Genomic DNA, 20,116 nt, shown 5'->3' with positions numbered 1-20,116 from the left:
TGTAAATGTGTACTAAATCTGAAATTTAAGACCATTTGGACACTATTAAAAATGGAAAACACAAAGGCCATCATGTTTTGTTTTTGTTTTTGTTTTTTTAGGACAGAGAGGTGAGGGGGGAGGGGCACAAGGGGAGGGACAGAATATTAAGCAGGCTCCATGCCCAGCACAGAGCCCAATCTCAAAACCTTAAGATCATGGCCTGAACTGAAAAGAGTCAGATGCTTAACTGACTGAGCCACCCAGGTACCCTGTCGGCATGTTTTTTATTAACATTTGAGAATGGGGCATACTGGGCATACCAAGGAAATACTGGATCCCTGATGTATCACACTTTTCTAGCCTTTAGTAAAGATAATAGAAATTAGATACCTCACCATGCTATATATTTTATGAAGGCAACATTTCAAACAGAAATTTGAAAAGAAATATTTTGATCCACATGTCAGTTTAATGGTGCAATATTAGAATTATGCTACTTATAGATTAGGAAGGAATTACCTCTAGTTATGGAAAAAAAATTACTACATTTTAAATACAGGTGCCTCATTAACCTGACAAACTTAATTCTTTTTAACTTTGTAATATTATGCTATGTCTTCACTTCTGGACACAATCCATGAAAGAAGTAATTTTTAAGCTGTACTTCATTAAAATTAAAAACGTCGGCTCTGTGAAAGACAATGTCAAGAGAATAAGAAAACAATCTCTAGACTGGGAGAAAATATTTGTAAAGGACATGTTTGATAAAGAACAGTTACAAGTGTAAAAAGAACTCTTAAAACTCCACAGTAAGAAAACATATAACCCAATTAAAATATGGGCCAAAGTCATTAACAGACACCTTACCAAAGAAGATAGACAGATTGCAAATAAGCATATAAAACGATGCTCCACATCATTTGTCATTAGAGAAATGTAATTTAAAACAATAACAAGATACCACTACACACTTATTAGAATGGCCAAAATGTGGAACACAGACTACAGCAAATGCTAATGAGAATGTGGAGTAACAGGAACTCTCATTCACTGCTAGTGGAAGTGCAATATGGAGCAGCCATTTTTGAAGACATTTGGCATTTTCTTACCAAACTAAACATAATCTTACTATATGATCCAGGAATTATGCCCCTTGGTATTTCCCCAGTGGAGTTTAAAATTTATGTTCACAGGAAACCTTGCACATTGATGTGTTAACAGATTTATGCATAATTGCCCAAATTGGAAGCAACCAACATGCCCTTCAGTAGGTGAGTGGATAGATATACTGTGGTAGATCCAGACAGTGGAATATTATTCAGCACTAAAAAGAAATGAGCTATCAAGTTGTGAAAAGACATGGAGGAACTGTAAATGTATATTAGTAAGTGAAAGAAGCCAGCCTGGAAAGGCTACATGTGGTATGGTTCCAACTATATGATAGTCAGGAAAAGACAAAGAATGAAGACAGTAAAAAGTTCAGTGGCTATCAACGATTAGGGGAGGAAAAGATGAATAGACAGAGCACAGGGGATTTTTAAAGCAGTGAAACTATTCTGTATGATACAATGGTAGATCAGAACAGTATGGCACTGGCACAAAAATAGACACACATAGATCAATGGAACAGAATAGAAAACCCATAAATGAACCCACAACTATATGGTCAATTAATCTTTGACAAAGCAGGAAAGAATATCCAATGGGAAAAAGAGTCTCTTTAACAACTGGTGTTGGGAAAACTGGACAGCAACATGCAAAAGAATGAAATTGGACCACTTTCTTACACCAAACACAAAAATAAGTTCAGAGTGAATTAAAGACCTAAATGTGAGACAGGAAACCATAAAAATCCTAAAGGAGAATGCAGGCAGTAACCTCTTTGACATTGGCCATAGCAACTTCTTACTAGATATCTCTTGAGGCAAGGGAAACAAAAGCAAAAATAAACTGTTAGCATTCATCAAAATAAAAAGCTTCTGCACAGTGAAGGAAATGAATAAAACTAAAAGACAACCTATGGAATGGGAGGAGATATTTACAAATGATGTATCTGATAAAAGGTTAGTACCCAAAATACATGAAGAACTTCAAAACTCAACACCCAAAAAATGAATAATCCAACTAAAAAATGGGCAGAAGACATGAATAGACATTTTCCCAAAGACATCCAGATGGCCAACAGACACATGAAAAGATGCTCAACATCACTGATCATCAGGGAAATATAAATCAAAACTACAATGAGATACCACCTCACACCTGTCACAATGGTTAACATCAACAACCCAAGAAACAACAGGAGTTGGCAAGGATATGGAGAAGGGAACGCTCTTACACTGTTGGTGGGAATGCAAACTAGTACAGCCACTCTGGAAAATAGTATGGATATTCCTCAAAAAGTTAAAAATAGAACTACCCTACAATCCAGCAATTATACTAAGTATTTACCCAAAGAATACAAAAACCTAATTCAAAGGAATACATGCACCCCGATGTTTATAGCAGCATTATCTGTAATAGCCAAATTATGGAAAGAGCCCAAGTGTCCATCAACTGATGAATAGATAAAGAAGATGTGGTATATCTATACATTGGAATATTACTCAGCCATAAAAAGGAGTGAATCTTGCCATTTGCAAAGACATGAATGTTGCTAGAGAGTATTATGTTAAGCAAAATAAGTTAGTGAGAGAAAAACAAATGCCGTATGATTTCACTCATATGTGGAATTTAAGAAACAAAACAAATGAGCAAAGAGGAAAAAAAAGAGAGAGAGGCAAACCAAGAAATAGACTCTTGACTATAGAGAACAAACTGAGGGTTACTGGAGGGGAGGTTGGTGGGGGGAATGGGTGAAATAGGTGATGGAAATTAAGGAGAGCACTTGTGATGAGCACTGTGTGTTGTATGGAAGTGTTGAATCATTATATGGTACATGTGAAACTAATATTGCACTGTATGTTAACTAACTAGAATTGAATAAAAACTTTAAAATTTTAAAAATCATCTTATATTTGCTGCACCCTTTAAATTCTAAGTTGTATATTCTTCTAGATATTTTCTCCACATCTTTCCAAACCCAGCCAGCTAAATAAAAATCAACAGGTGGGACGTCTGCGTGACTCAGTCATTAAGCATCTGCTTTTGGCTTAGGCCATGATCCAGGGTCCTGGGATTGAGCCCCGCTTCAGGCTCCCTGCTCAGCGGGAAGCCTGCTTCTCCCTCTCCCATTCCCTCTGTTTGTGTTCCCTCTCTCGCTGTGTCTCTTTCTGTCAAATAAATAAATAAAATCTTTAAAAAAATAAAAAATAATAAAAAAATGAAAATCAACATGAAACTTTCATTCTTAATTTCTATTTTCCATACTAAGCATATTTTTCTTGTCTGTCAATTTTATGATTATGTTAATAATACTATTGTTCAAAATAATATGAATTCTGTTATACTTTGGAATGTGCAAATGTCACTAACCTATTTCTCAATATCAATGTCTAAGTGGTTAATCTGTGGATGGCTTACTTTCTTGTGGCACAATCTTCAGTTTAGATTTTATTATTTGTGGAACATAAGGAATAGCATGGAGGACATTAGAAGAAGGAAGGGAAAAATGAAGGGGGGGGAATCAGAGGGAGAGACGAACCATGAGAGACTATGGACTCTGAGAAACAAACTGAGGGTTCTGGAGGGGAGGGGGGTGGGGGGATGGGTTAGCCTGGTGATGGATATTAAGGAGGGCATGTACTGCATTGAACACTGGGTGTTACACGAAAACAATAAAGCGTGGATCACTACATCAGAAACTAATGTTGTATTGTATGGTGACTAACATAACATAATAAAATAAAATTTTAAAAAAAGAAAAGAAAAAATTTTTTAAATAACTAAATAAATAAAATCTATGTGATTTAACCCTCCACTGAAGCACCTTTCTAAACATTTGTTATTATTATGATCTTCATAGTACACTAACAAATTATTATCCTTAATTCCATTTTTATGGATAATGAAATAAAAGTTGAAAAAAATTAAGTCTCTCATTCATAAACATCATTTTGCCCAATACATAAACTACATCTATTTACTCCCAAAGTCCACGCAACTAATATCACTAAATATCTCATAGAAATCCTTGTGGTTCTAGGATTAACTCAAGCCTTAGTTCCCTGCTTTTAGACAAAGAAGTCAATGGGAAGACAAAAAAAAAAAAAAATCATTTGATATTGAATCAGGTAACACTGATTTTCTTTTCCAGAGTAGGAAGATGACAAAAAATTCCTTCAAAAGTGAACAGTAAAGAAAGTTACATTAATGTTTTCTATAACTAGGGAGTGGGGGATCCCATACAGAAAACACATGCCAGTTATTAAGAGTGTTTAAGTACTATTCTGTCACTTAGTCATGGATTCTTTGGTAAACACCACAATGTAATCATTTTTCATGTCGATATGTGTATAACTGATATATAGTGCAATTGTGTGTGCATGGTGTGTGCACTGCAGTACCAGTTCTTGAGTGATTTCTCCAAGCCATAGGATTGCATTCATGGTTTTGTCCTAAGTAATACCAAGCTACTAACGAAATGAAATATTTGAGGTGTAGAATTTTAGTATGTCCTTGACAACTCAGCTATGATCAGTGGTTTTAATTTTTTAATCAGCTTTACCATTGAAAATCCACATCATTTTATTTGCATTTCTCTTGGAGTTTTTTTTTTTAGATGCTTATTTCATAATTCCCTGTTTATAAACTTCTTCTACTTAGTGTGAGGGAGATCAATATTTGAATTGATCTGTAGGGATTCCAAATGGAAAATGCAAATATCATAAAATCTGCAGAACTCTAATGAAGATTGTAAAAAGTAGGAGATGGCATAGTAGTGGTGCAAGAAAATGATGGCTTATGATCCCGGGGAAATGACAAAGATAGCTTTGGCATTGTCAGCATGACTGTAATGGGATGGAGGTGGGAGTGGAAAATCATGGGGTATAAAGATGACCCAAAGCACATCTGGGGAAAAGGAAACTTTGTAAGGGTCTGGATGCATGTGGTTTCTTCCATTCCAGCTGCCTCAGAAATATGGGAGAAAAAATGCTGGAGGAATGTCCATGTTTAGATTGAGCTGTTATTATTGGTAAATCCTCTTTAAAACAAAGAGAAAGGTAAGCCTCTACCAGAATAAATTCTCATAAAAGTTCCAACACACTAGGTAGGACTTGAGCTCATTTATTTTTATATAATCCTCAATATCTACTCAAAATTCATTTAAATCTGGGAAATAAATTAAGATAAAATACTTCCATGCTATATTTGGAATATTTGCTATATTTACATATTTAAGATTACGGGGTATGGAGAAAACATTTTACAAAGAAATTGACATTGCAGTCGTGAATTGCATTGTTTTACTAAATTATTCATAATGGTTTACTTGTTATTCTTATGACTTTCTGATTCCAAAATCATCAATATCATATATGTGTGTGTGTATCTATGTTCATAGTGATGTTGTTGATAGTTTTTTAATTTTTATTGTATTTTTTTTTTTAGAGAGTGGGGAAGGGAAGAGGGAGAGAGAGAATCTTAAGCAGGCTCTGCACTCAGCAGGGAACCTGACATGGGGCTCCATCTCATGACCCTGAGATCATGACCTGAACAGAAATCAGGAGTAAGAACATTTATGGGGCACCTGGGTGGCTCAGTCAGTGAAGTGGTTAAGCGTCTGCCTTTGGCTCAGGTCATGATCCCAGGGTCCTGGGATTGAGCTCCATGTCAGAGCTTTCTCCTCAGTGGGAAGCCTGCTTCTCCCTCTCCCTCTGCCTGCTGCTTCCCCTGCTTGTGTGCATGCTCTCTCTCTCTCTCTCTGTCAAATGAATTGATAAAATCTTAAAAAAAAAAAAAAAGAGTAGGATGTTTAACTCACTCACTGAGCCACCAAGGTGCCCCAATAGTGTTTTTTAAAGTGGAACATATCAATCTATATAAAGTAGTATTATGTATTATATAGTTAAATACACATATGTTCAACTTAAAAAACAGCACATACGTATAACATCTTATATCATAATATATGTAACATTATATATATTGACCATGGTATTATAATATTATAGCATTAGATGTTTAACATATCTATATATATTGTATATAATATTTATAATTCATAATAATTTATATATATATAAATTGAAAGCTTGTCTCTCTCTATGCAGAATTTTAACAGGTAGTGGCTGTAGGTTTCCTTGAATTTCAATATAGACAATTAGAGCATTTGAAAGTTATGGCAGTTATATTCTTTTTAGTTCTTAGTATTTAATATATTATTCTTGTGATGACTGAGACTTTCCACTTAATATTACATAGAAGTGGTCATTCTAGGGCAATCTCATATTAGATTTTAAAGGGAATGCTTTTAATTTTTTCCTTTCATTAAAACAAAGTTAAATATACAACTATTCATATTAGTTCAAAGAAGTTTCCTTCTCTAATTTATAAGAAATGTGGATCACTACATCAAAAACTAATGATGTATTGTATGGTGACTAACATAACATAATAAAATAAAATTTAAAAAAAAGAAATGTTTTTCATTGAAAATTTAAGGTTTTACCAAATGCTTTTTTTTATCCATTAATGAAATAGTAATAAGGTTTTCTCTTTTTCTTTTAATCTGCAGTGTATATAACATTGAAGAGTTTTCTTCTATCATTGAACTAATCATAATGCAATACTGATATTTTATATTTCTTGTTCATCGTTGAGTCCATTTTGCTCATGTTTTGATAGAAATAGAAATACTCACTTTTGTTTTCATGAGTGATTATAGATCCTTGGGTTTGGCCAGCAAACCCTGAGATGGTGAATGGAAAGATTACTCCAGACACATTAGAAAGAGAAAGGAGAGGCCTGGGGACCAGACGCTCTAGTGGTGAAAGGTCCCGAGCCACACTCTGCCTCCGCCTTTATTGTGAATGTTATCAATACAACAAGGGAATACAAAAAACAAGAAGGAATATGAAACTATAATAATTCGGCACAGTGGCATAAGGGAGTATTGTGTGAATAGAAAAAGCTGGCTCCTGATGGGCGTGCAGACAGGGAGTGCATGGAGAGCGTGACCTCCAAAGATAAATGTTTCTCCTAAGTCAAGCATTTACTCCCTGGATGAGTGCATTGAGCACCAACAAGAATCTGCCTGTTTTCAGCCCAGAAACCTTAAAGAGGCCCATTTTTCCAGACACTCCTTCTTTGCTTTTCAACTAGTCTTATCCAAAGAGGCATGTGTTTATTAAATCTTCTCTAGCCAGGCACTGTGAATTCCTGCAGATCCTGAATGTTTCTCCTTCATTCCTTTTCTAATAAGACTGTATTACCTTTTTGGAATGAATGAAGTGAATATTTCTACCCCCCCCCAGCCTATGGAATAAGATTTATTACTTGTAATTTGCTAGAGTATACCTGTAAAATCATATGGGTGTACTATTTACTTTGTGCAAGGGAAGACTGCTGTCTCAATTCTATTAAGAGATAAATATAGGGGTGCCTGGGTGGCTCTAAGCAGCCCACTCTTCATTTCAGCTCAGGTTATGATCTTGGGGTCATGGGATCGAGCCCTGCATCCGGTTCCATGCTCAATGTGGAGTCCGCTTGTCCTTCTTCCTCTGCTCCTCCCTATACTCTCTCTCCTTCTCTCAAATAAATAAATAAATAAAATCTAAAAAAAAGATAACTTTATAAGGCAAATATTGTCTGGTTGCAAAAAAATTTTTTACAGGTCTATGGGCTAACAATCCTAAAACTATTTTATGTGTTTACTAAAACTGAGCAGATAAGTAAGTACAGAGTGGTGCTGGGAGACAGGTTTCTCACTGTTGAAAGGACTTGGGAATAAACAGAAAAGGCTAGATATAGAAGTAACTATAGATAGGCATATATGACAGTATTAGGATGTGCAATTATATTTACTAGTTTCATCTGCTGAATAAAACTAACATTTCAGTAGCAATGAACACACTTAGCATACTCATCCTGATTTTTTGAAAAATTTTTCTTAACTTTATTTTTTTAAGATTTTATTTAAATTCTAGTTAGTTAACATAGATGATAAAATTGGTTTTGGGTGTAGAATTTAGTGGGTCATCACTTACCTATAACACCCAGTGTTCTTCACAAGTGCCCTCCTTAAACCAGAAGTATCTTGTGGTAACAGAAAGTAAAAAAATGCTTTAAAAGAATGTGGTCTGGGGTGCCTAAGTGGCTCAGTCAGTTAAGCATCTGATTTCTGCTTAAGTCATGATCTCAGGGTCCTGGGATGGAGGCCCATGTCAGGCCCCGCCTCTCAGCAGGGAGTATGCTTGTCCCTCTGCCCCTCCCCCTACTCGTGTTCTCTCTCTCTCAAATAAATAAATAAAATCTCTAAAAAACTAAAAATAAAAGAATGGGGTCATATCAAAAGGACATAGAAATTAATATATAAAACAGTTTCCAAAATCTGGGACACTTTGAGCAATAAAATAATAATGATAATAACTGAATAAAATATATAAACTAAAATAAATTTATGAGTTATACTGATACAAGTAAATAAATAATTGTAATAAACAGCCAATTTCTTAAATTCCAATTAATAAAAATAGAATGAAAGATTTTTAATTGACTAAGTTTTTAATATTAACCTTTTACATTACCATAATAAAATGATCAAAACTAGGAATCCTTATTAAAACATTGTCAATTATCCTAATGTTATTTCTTTCTGATATATAATCCAGACTCCCCTTTCGAATTTATTTGTCCAGTGTCCTTATTTTTTCCAACTTGTGACAGTTGTCACAGTATTTCTTTGCCTCTTGTTTATGGAGAGTACTGGCTAGTTATTTTTTTTTAGAATATCCTTTAATTTGGGTTTTTCTGATATTTTTTCATGATTAGAGAGAGATTATGCATTTTTGGTAAGAATGTTACAGAAGCAGTCTTGTGTCCTTTACAGTGTGGCATATCAGGAGGCACATAATATAGACAGATTAGTCCTAGTGACAATAATTGTGATCACTTAGTTAAAATGGTGTCTTTCAAGATCCTCCCTATGTAATTAATAAATATCTTGTAGGGAGTTACTGTGAGTCTATGCAAATCATACTAACCATATATTTACACATACTTTCACAATCCTTTACAGTAAAATTCCAATTAACAACTACAGAAGAAATCATGAAAACAGTAAATCACCATTAGGCAAATAGCATAGTAATAATTACTGCAGGGTATATGGAAGTCTCTATACTTCATTTGTAACTTTCTTATGCCTAAAATGATGATAAAAAAATTAAAAGAAACTGGGAGATTTGGTTGAAAGAACTTAAACATGGGGCTTAGTTGTGCAGGCTAGTTGCATGAAAAGGACTAGATTTACTACTCCATAGAGTAGAAAGGGAGTTGAGAGAGGAAATACCAAGTAGGTCAAACCAACAACTAGATTTGGATATCTTAGTCTATTCTCCATGTCTCTTAACTGTTCTATCATGTTTTCTATTCCATGTTTTTTATTCAGAACTTAATTCTAAGTAATATCTTTAGATTCTTCTTCTGGGTCACTGTTTATTTCTACAGCTGTGTCTAATTTACTCTTTAAATTTCATTTGTTGAATTTATAATTTCTAGAAATTCTCTTTGGCTCTTTAGCAAATTTTCACAATTATTCTTTTTAATCTCTTGTCCCTTGCTTATGTTTTCAGGTTTTGCTCAAATATATTAAACAAAATAATTTTATATCTCATTTCAAATAATAATAATATTTCAAATCACTGTGTTAATATTTGTGTTTTCTGTTGGTTTTGCTGGTTCGCAGTCATGAACCCTTGTTTCCTTATAAACAAATTCTAATTGAGCAGGGTTGATTGGAGATTTGACCCTAGATTTATCTTTGCATCTTCTAAACAGTTCTACTTTTGATCATCTCTTTAGGACAACAGAAAAACTCTCAAGGGATTTAAAATTTCAATATATCATTGTCAAATATTTTGATAGAATTTTGTAACTGAATATAGCATTGATATAACTATGTCATACTTCTTAGAACACAGATATATTAGTATTCTCTTTTACTTCCAAGTGATGCTTTTCAGCTTGCTAAATACCACTCTTAAAGACTTGGCTAAAGCATTATTTCATCATTCTCTTCCTCCACTAAGCAACTTCCTTTATGGGCTTGCCCTCCTCAATTCATCCTGACCATCTAAGATCCATCCCCCTCATGTCTGTAAAATAAGTATTGGTTTAACTGACATTTTCTACAGTAATCTGTGAAGTCATTTTGAACTGGAAATGATCTTTCTTGTTTATGCCCTGTGCATAGTACAGAATCTGGCATACACTGTGTGGTAAAAATTGCTTTTTTTGTTTGTTTGTTTTTGGTTTTTGTTTGTTTTTTAAATTAACATTCAATGTATTATTTGTTTCAGGGGTACAGGTCTGTGATTCATCAGTCTTACAGAACACCCACCACAACACATACCCTCCTCAATGTCCATCACCCAGCCACCCCATCCCTCCACCTCCCCACCCCTCCAGCAACCCTCAGTTTGTTTCCTAAGATTAAGAGTCTCTTGTGGTTTGTCTCCCTCTCTGGTTTTGTCTTGTTTCATTTTTTCCTCTCTTCCCCTATGATCCTCTGCCTTGTTTCTTAAATTCCACATATCAGTGAGATCATTTTATAAAAATTGTTTTTGAAAGTATGAAATATTAAAGGATCTGTAGAGGAATTGAAATTGGGTTGAAATATAGACGGACGATTGGACACAAAATCTAAATTTCTAAATTTACCCCTCCCTTGAGATTTTAGTGTTCAGAGCCAAATCAATATTTCCACAGACATGTCCAATTATTAACTCACACACTGCAGGTCAAAAAACCATTCCACAGCCACTACTCTTTTTGTATATCATGGTTTTTCTTAGTCATTATCATACTCTGGTTGCTCAAACTATAAACTGAGCACTTCATTGTTTTTTAATTACCAGTCATCTCTCACTTCTCATCAATCATACGGCCATCATTCTATGCTTTCCATTCACAAACCAATATTATATTCTCCCTGATACTCTCATCAGATCTTGCTTTCCTAATATTTACTTTTAGCCCGTTACACATTGTTTTATCTCTACCACTCAAATCCTATTTAGAAGCTAGAATAGTTTCATTATAGGACACATATAATCATTTTCCAAACCTGACTTGAAAATCTCAGTAGACCTCTTTGTGGAGATTAAAATTGAACCCAGAGTATAGCATTCAAGACTCTCCAAAGTGTCCTGTTTTAACTAGTATATTCCTTGTCTGCACTGTTCTGTGTTGGCCTTCACTCTAAACATACTGAAATGATAACTATATATATAAATGGCCATGATTTCTATATCAGCATTCTTTTTCTCCTGTTCTTTCATTCTCTTTCAGAACCCTCCTTCCATCACCTTTGCTTCTGGGCTCAGGTGAAATGCACCCTACATCCTGAAGCTTTTTGTGATTTTTTTCACATTGGGGTGACAGCATCTTCTGGGGCACTGAAATGCTGTATCTTAATATAATATTTAGCATATTCCTCCTGTTATTATGTGATGTATGCATCTTATCCATATATTAGCATGTAACCAACTTTATGTCAAGATCTACATTTTTGTTTTCCCAAATTATCAATCATCATGTTCTATGAGATAAACCATATTATCTACTAGACTTAATTAAATGGGTTCTTTTATTATATTTAAAAATTGTCGGGCGCCTGGGTGGCTCAGATGGTTAAGTGTCTGCCTTCGGCTCAGGTCATGATCCCAGCATCCTGGGATCGAGTCCCGCATCGGGCTCCCTGCTCCTTGGGAGCCTGCTTCTCCCTCTGCCTCTCATGAATAAATAAATAAAATCTTTAAAAAAATTGTCAATTAAAATATATCATTTTTATTTTAATATATTTGAAACTAACTCCTAAAATGCTGCAGCTATTTCCTCCAAAATATTTAAATATTTCATATCTCCTCCTGAACAAATATTCTATGGTACTGTGTCCCATCAACAATGACAAAGTTCTCTACACATAGACATTTCCTAACTCTAGAAATTAATTTTTAACTTGATCTGTATCTAAACTGCCTCTTCGCTTCTGTGCCCAGCAAACATTTAACCTCTGTAAAGCAGTGTGTGAGGGAATTGCTGTCATGGTATCTAAGAAATGGATTTCAGCAATTGTGCTGCTACAGCTCTGCTACACTGGCCGTGGATTCTGTGGGAAGGTGCTGGTGTGGCCCTGTGACATGAGCCATTGGCTCAATATGAGGATTCTTCTGGAGAAACTCACTGAAAGGGGCCATGAGGTGACTGTGTTGGTTTCTCCGGAGAGTTTCATCATGGACTACAACAAGTCTTCCACACTGAAATATGAGGTGATCCCTATGCCACATAACAGAGAGACTGCTGAAAAAATATTCAGTGGTTTTTTAGACATGGCTACTAATGTTATGCCAACATTGCCACGATGGCAGTCAGCCATAAAACTGCAAGAATTCCTTTTTAATATAAGTGGATATTTAAAACTCCTATGTGAGAGTGTAATCCACAACCAGTCATTCATGAAGAAACTCCAGGCAACCAACTACAATGTAATGGTCATAGACCCTGTGGTACACTGTGGAGAGCTGATTGCTGAGTTACTGACAGTCCCTTTTGTGTACACGATAAGGTTTTCTATAGGTGACAATGTGGAGAAATACTGTGGGAAACTGCCAGCTCCACTTTCCTATGTGCCCGTTACCATGGCGGTACTGACAGACAGAATGACCTTTCTACAAAGGGTAAAAAATGTAATGTTTTCCATTCTCTTTAACTTCTGGATCCACCAACCAGACACTCAGTTTTGGGACCAGTTTTACAGTGAAGCATTAGGTAAGAGACTGCTTTTCATTCTAAAGTAGTTATGTAAAGAAACTTAGGAGGTTTAAGAAAAGTCTAGAAAATGAAAAGTTTTAAAAATTTCCCTTCCACATAAAACTTTATAGGTGATAGCAATGAACTGTTATCAATAACTAATTGGGAGGGAAAGGCAAGAATATATTGTCATGGTTACCCTTTTTTTACAGTCATCTAACCATTTCTATAAGATACCTTGATACGTAATAGACTGTTATCAAAACAAAAAATATATAAAACACACTAATAAATGTCACTCTAATGGAAGATGTATTTTTTATCAGATATAGGATATCACAAGTAAGTCTTGTATGCTGAGTTTTCATAGTGGAGGAGATTTGACTTTTTATTGATCAAAAAAGTGTAATGTTTGTTGTAAGAGTAAGATAATCTCCTTGCCTGATTCCAGTAATAAACTGAAATCTGAACTATATTAATGATGGGATTAACTTTGGCATATGATTTACTTTGTCTGAATTTTGACCCACAAATTTTGAGACTCATCGATTATTTTATTCAAAATGTATATTATTCCCCTGTTGGACCATTCTCTGCCATTCTTATCTCTTTCATAAATGTGGGGTGAAACTTATATTAAGTCTTATGTGAACTGTTTCATCATAGGTGGTCATACTGAAAAGTTTTCTAGATGTTTTATACCTCTTAAGGGAGTACTACACAGAAAACTGAAAAATTAAATAGAAAACTAAAAAAGTTTAGAGCTTGAGTTGTTGAAAGATAGCATTTTTTTATGTCACTAATTACACATACTCTATTTTTTAATTGCTTGCTTTTTCTAATAAGGAATGGTTTTGCTTTGCAAGTTTTATATATATAGCTCTTATTTGATTTCATCAACTGAAGCTGGCTTCTACTCCAACTGTTTTTGAGAATCATGAAAAACATGAACTGACAAACAAAAGATCATTTGGAGTATTAGAAATATTGACTAATTTAACTCCCTGATTGTATTAGTTTGCTAGGTCTGCCACACTAAATACCATGAACTAAGTGGCATGAACAACAGAAATTTGTTTTCTCACAGTTCTGGATGCTAGAAGTCCAAGACAAAGGAAGGTGTTGCCAGAGCTGGTTTCTCTAGAGGCCAGTCCTCCTAGCTTGTATGTGGCTTTTTTTTTTTTTTTTCCTGCTATATCCTCTCATGGTCTTCTCTCTGTACGTGCATAAACCCAGTGTCTCTTCCTCTTCTTATAAGGAGACCAGTCATATTGGATTAAGACCCACTCTTAGGACCTCATTTCAATTTAAGAATTTTTCTGACTTTAAAGAACTTATCTCAAAATATAATCAGATTTCAACATGAATGTTAGAGGAACACAAGTCAGTCCATAACACTGACTTTCTAACAGATCCTTTGTTTCACAAACTAATATTCAAAGGAATCCACTTTAAAAACCTTAGCTTTATACATGATTTAAATTTATACTATTCTGATTTCACCATAAATAATTTTGGAACCAGGAAGCACTACCTGAGTGTAGGCAGTGTGTAGGGCTCTATGGATTTAAAGTAAAGAAGACAGGATTTTGGCCTCAACCCTATTCTCAGAAATAAATGCAAGACATAGAAAAATAAACATATTCTGATAATTAGAGATGCTTTTCCAGTTCTAATCAATAATTTTTAGGACATTTGTCATACTATGATAAATAGGGGAAAGTTATAGGATTCTGCGTGTATAAATATTATGGAATATATGTAGTCCTTAGGATCTATGGCAAATTTTAACTCTATCATCTTTAACGGGTTTGTTTGATTGTTTGTTTGTTTGCTATATGTATTTTTGTTGATTTTCATTCCTTCATTCCTTCATGTTCTTTATCAGGGAATTCTGAATGCACCATGAGTATAACTTCATTCTCAATCTCATAATAAAAATAACTAATACAAAAGGCTAAAAAACTTAAACAGAACAAAAATATATATAATGAATGATAATTGGCTTCATATTTCTCTTAAATATGTACTATTAACTATTCTTGTCTTTACATCAAGACATTATCTATGCATTACTAAACATAAGTATTTATATACTTTTTTTCTTTTTCAATAGGAGGAATTACTAAATATTCATTTTTGCCTTTCTTCTCACCAAATCTAGATTTGACATCTTTCTACAAAATATTTTGAAATTTACATTATTCTTTACATTCACATAATAGTATTCATTTTAATGGATGTAACAAATCATTGAACTAGTCTAGTTGTGAGAGCTACTTGGTTTGTTCCAAATCTGGTATTACAAAAAATATTGTCCTAAATTTATTGCACTTACATCCTTGCCCCAATGTTCTCTAAAATTGCTGGATCATTTAGCCTTTATCCTCAGACCTTTTCTGAGGTGCATAGTAGTTCATTTTCTTCTGATCTATTTATCTTACTGACCTGTAACTAACATATTAGGGAATTTAAGCCTTTTTTCTATAATATGTAATACAAATATATTTTAAACCCATCAATTGACTTAGGAACTTTCAACTAATTTACACAGACATAAAAATATTTTATATCCATTTTAAAATATTATGCATCTACTTTCAGATTTTAGAAAATATCATACCAACAAAAAAGGTATATAAAATGTAAGTGTACAGTTGAAAGAAATAATAAAATTAACTTCTGTATACTCTATAACCAAGTTCAGAAATAGATTGTTGCCAGTACCTTAGAAACACATTTCTTCCAGTGGAAACTATAAGCCTGACTTTGGTGAACATTTTGAAAATTTTGCATCTGCCATCTATATGCAATTCTCTCAAAACTATTGTTTAGTTTTTTGAATAATATACAAATACAAACAGATTCACTACTTATGCTCAATATTCTTTTGGTGATGAAATCATGTATTTTCTTTTTTTTTTTAAGCTCTATAGATAGAGTTTTATCTATAGATAGTGTTTTACTGTGAAACTACACCATGCTATTCTGTGGATGGACTTCTGGCTGTATACAGCTTTTATGTAATGCTACTGTTATGAACATTTGTATATGTCTCCTGTTATATAAGAGCAATAGTATAAATAAAGTATAAACTATATATTTTCCCCTACCATGTAATCTGAGACTTTGCTTAAAAATTTATACTTCAACAATGATTATATAAATTTATACTTCAACAGTTTTTTTTAATTTTATTTTATTATGTTATGTTAGTCACCATTCATTATGTCATTAGTTTTTGATGTAGTGTTCCATGATTCATTGTTTGTGTATAATACCAGTGCTCCATTCAATATGTGCCCTCTTTAATACCCATCCCCAGGCTAACCCTTCCCCCCACCCCCCTCCCCTCTAAAACCCTCAGTTTGTTTCTCAGAGGCCATAGTCTCTCATGGTTCGTCTCCCCCTCCGATTCCCCCCTTTCATTTTTCCCTTCCTACTATCTTCTTTTTTTTTTTTTAAACATATAGTGTATTATTTGTTTCAGAGGTACAGGTCTGTGATTCATCAGTCTTACACAATTCACAGTGCTCACCATAACACATACCCTCCCCAATGTCTATCACCCAGCCACCCCATCCCTCCCTCCCCCTACCATTCCAGCAACACTTAGCATAATACCCTCTAGTTCCATCCACATTGTTGCAAATGGCAAGATTTCATTCTTTTCTGATGGCTGCATAATATTCCACGGTGTATATATATATATATATATATATATACCACATCTTCTTGATCCATTCCTCTGTTGATAGACATCCAGGCTCTTTCCATAGTTTGGCTATTGTGGACATTGCTGCTATAAACATTGGGGTGCACCTATCACTTTGGATCACTACATTTGTATCTTTGGGGTAAATACCCAGCAGTGCAATTGCTGGGTCATAGGGTAGCTCTATTTTCAACTTCTTGAGGAGCCTCCATATTGTTTTCCAGAGTGGCTGCCCCAGCTTGCATTCCCACCAATAGTGTAGGATGGTTCCTTTTTCTCTGCATCCTCACCATCTGTCATTTCCTGACTTGTTAATTTTAGCCATTCTGACTGGTGTGAGGTGGTATCTCACTGAGGTTTTGATTTAGATTTCCCTGATGCCAAGTGATGTTGAGCACTTTTTCATGTGTCTGTTGGCCATTTGGATGTCTTCTTTACAGAAATATCTGTTCATGTCTTCTGCCCATTTCTTGATTGGATTATTTGTTCTTTGGGTGTTGAGTTTGATAAGTTCTTTATAGATTTAGGATACTAACCCTTACTCTGATATGTCATTTGCAAATATCTTCTCCCATTCTGTCGGTTGTCTTTTGGGCTTGTTGACTGTTTCCTTTATCGTGCAAAAGCTTTTTATCTTGATGAAATCCCAATAGTTCATTTTTGCCCTTGCTTCCCTTGCCTTTGGTGATGTTTCTAGGAAGAAGTTGCTGCGGCTGAGGTTGAAGAGGTTGCTGCCTGTGTTCTCCTTTAGGATTTTGATACATTCCTGTCTCACATTTAGGTCTTTCATCCATTTTGAGTCTATTTTTGTGTGTGGTGTAAGGAAATGGCCCAGTTCCATTCTTCTGCATGTGGCTGTCCAATTTTCCCAACACTATTTGTTGAAGAGACTTTTTTCCAATGGACATTCTTTCCTGCTTTGTCAAAGATTAGTTGACCATAGAATTGAGGGTCCATATCTGGGCTCTCTACTCTGTTCCATTGATCTATGTGTCTGTTTTTGTGCCAGTACCATACTATCTTTATTATTACAGCTTTGTAATAGAGCTCAAAGTCCAGAATTGTGATGCCACCAGCTTTGCTTTTCTTTTTCAACATTCCTCTGATCATTCAGGGTCTTTTCTGAAAGAAGAGCGATCACAACCAATACCATAGAAATACAATTATAAGAACATATTATGAGCAACTATATGCCAGCAAATTTGATAATCTGGAAGACATGGATGCATTCCTAGAGATGTATAAACTACCAAAACTGAACCAGGAAGAAATAGAAAACCTGAACAGACCCATAACCACTAAAGAAATTAAAGCAGTAATCAAAAATCTCCCAACAAACGAGAGCCCTGGACTAGATGGCTTCCCAGGGGAATTCTACTAAACATTTAAAGAAGAAATAATACTAATTTTTCTGAAACTGTTTCAAAGAATAGAAATGGAAGGACAACTTCCAAACTCATTTTATGAGGCCAACATTACCTTGATCCCAAAACCAGACAAAGACCCCATCATAAAAGAGAACTACAGCCCAATATCCCTGATGAACATGGAAGCAGAAATTCTCACCAAATACTAGCCAGTAGGATCCAACAGTACATTAAAAGGATTATTCACCACAACCTATGGGATTTATTCCTGGGCTGCAAGGTTGATTCAACACCAGCAAATCAATCGATGTGATACAATACATTAATAAAGGAAAGAACAAGAACCATATGATCCTCTCAATAGATGCAGAAAAAGCATTTGACAAAGTACAGCATCCTTTCTTGATCAAAACTCTTTACAATGTAGGTATAGACAGTATATACCTCAATATAAAAGCCATCTATGAAAAACCCACAGGGAATATCATTCTCAATGGGGGAAAAACTGAGAGCTTTTCCCCTAAGGTCAGGAACAGGGCAGGGATGTCCACTATCACCACTGCTATTCAACACAGTACTAGAAGTCTTAGCCACAGCAATCAGACAACAGAAAGAAATAAAAGGCATCTGAATCAGTAAAGAAGAAGTCAAACTCTCACTCTTTGCAGATGATATGATGCCTTATGTGGAAAACCCAAAAGACTCCACCCCAAAACTGCTAGAACTCATACAGGAATTCAGTAAAGTGGCAGGATATAAAATCAATGCACAGAAATCAGTTGCATTTCTATACACCAACAACAAGACAGAAGAAAGAGAAATTAAGGAGTCGATCCCATTTACAATTGCACCCAAAACCATAAGATGCCTAGGAATAAATCTAAACAAAGAGGCAAAGAATCTGTACTCAGAAAACTGTAGAATACTCATGAAAGAAATTGAGGAAGACACAGAGAAATGGGAAAACATTCCATGCTCATGGATTGGAAGAACAAATATTGCGAAAATGTCAATGCTACTTAGAGCAATCTACACATTTAATGCAATCCTTATCAAAATAGCATCAACTTTTTTCAAAGAAATGGAATGACTAATCCTAAAATTTGTAATTTCCCCTTCCTTTTAACATCTAGATGTGATACATAATCTAGGAGACATAGATTTATTTTTTCCTTAATAGCTTGTTAGTAAATTAGTGTAAATTGTATCCCAACAAAAATATATATAAATAACCTTCACACAACTTTTTTCATTTTCTCCAGGAAGACCCACTACATTATGTGAGATTATGGGGAAAGCAGAAATTTGGTTAATTCGGACGTATTGGGATTTTGAATTTCCTCGTCCATACTTACCTAATTTTGAGTTTGTAGGAGGGTTGCATTGTAAACCTGCCAAACCATTACCTAAGGTAGGTCTATTACAGTGGAGGATTTCTTTTGTACCTTATGAGATAATGCTGATATTTCTTTAAGGTGTACTGTCTCAATAACAGAGATATGCTGTTTGCTACTCCTAATCTATTTTACAAATCATAGAGGTCTCTTATTACTGGTATTACCTTTTTTAGACTTCACTTTGACATTATGGCTAAAGAAAGAAGTGAATCAAGTGGCATGTTAAAATTTCAGTGTGTCTACAGTTTGGGTACTGGATTGAAGCAACAGGAAGGTAGGGCCTTGGAAATTACTCAGATTACTATAGTCTTCCTAACAAGCATGATGGAGTTATGAATTGGGACAGTTAACTCTGATTGTTTGAGTGATAAAGATACTTTCATGAGAACTCTCAGGTAGATTCCAGAGTTTTGTCAGTAAGAAGAAGTAAGTATTGACAGAAGACATGGAATCAGGTAGCACTTCTTGGATAATAGTGATCTTCCTGAGATAAAAAATAATTCATGGAAGAACTCTTTTGAGATGACAATGATGAATTCACTTTTGGACCTATTCACTTTAAGGAGCCAAATAAAGTTTCAGGTGAATATTTCTAGTAATCATTTGGGTAATGCAAGGTCTAGGTTTTAGCAAAGAGCATTAGAAACAGATTAGGAGTCATCAAAATAAAGACGTCATAGAACTAAAAGACCCAAACCCTGAATTCCTTCTTTAAGATCATGATGTCTGTTTTTTTCTGAAAT

General features: G+C 34.7%; 1 protein-coding gene across 5 annotated transcripts in view; it reads left to right on the top strand.

Annotated features, from left to right (window-relative positions):
- LOC123847624 (UDP-glucuronosyltransferase 2A1) overlaps positions 1 to 20,116 on the top strand; it is a 58,025-nt gene that overhangs the window by 26,229 nt on the left and 11,680 nt on the right. For 4 of the 5 annotated variants that reach the window (XM_045879447.2, XM_045879446.2, XM_045879443.2 and 1 more), the window contains one exon: positions 19,239 to 19,387. In XM_045879447.2, the coding sequence (XP_045735403.1) occupies positions 19,239 to 19,387 (149 nt within the window). Of the gene's footprint in view, positions 1 to 12,188; positions 12,913 to 19,238; positions 19,388 to 20,116 lie in introns of those variants that run through there. The other variant, XM_045879445.2, reaches the window with a different exon arrangement.

This window comes from Mirounga angustirostris, unplaced genomic scaffold (assembly GCF_029215605.1).
Source record: "Mirounga angustirostris isolate CCGP_5_RB_7025 unplaced genomic scaffold, mMirAng1.0.hap1 SCAF_2, whole genome shotgun sequence".
In the NCBI taxonomy this organism is placed as follows: domain Eukaryota; kingdom Metazoa; phylum Chordata; class Mammalia; order Carnivora; family Phocidae; genus Mirounga; species Mirounga angustirostris.
Note: the sequence above shows the minus strand (reverse complement) of the source record. Positions and strands in the feature narration are given on the sequence as shown.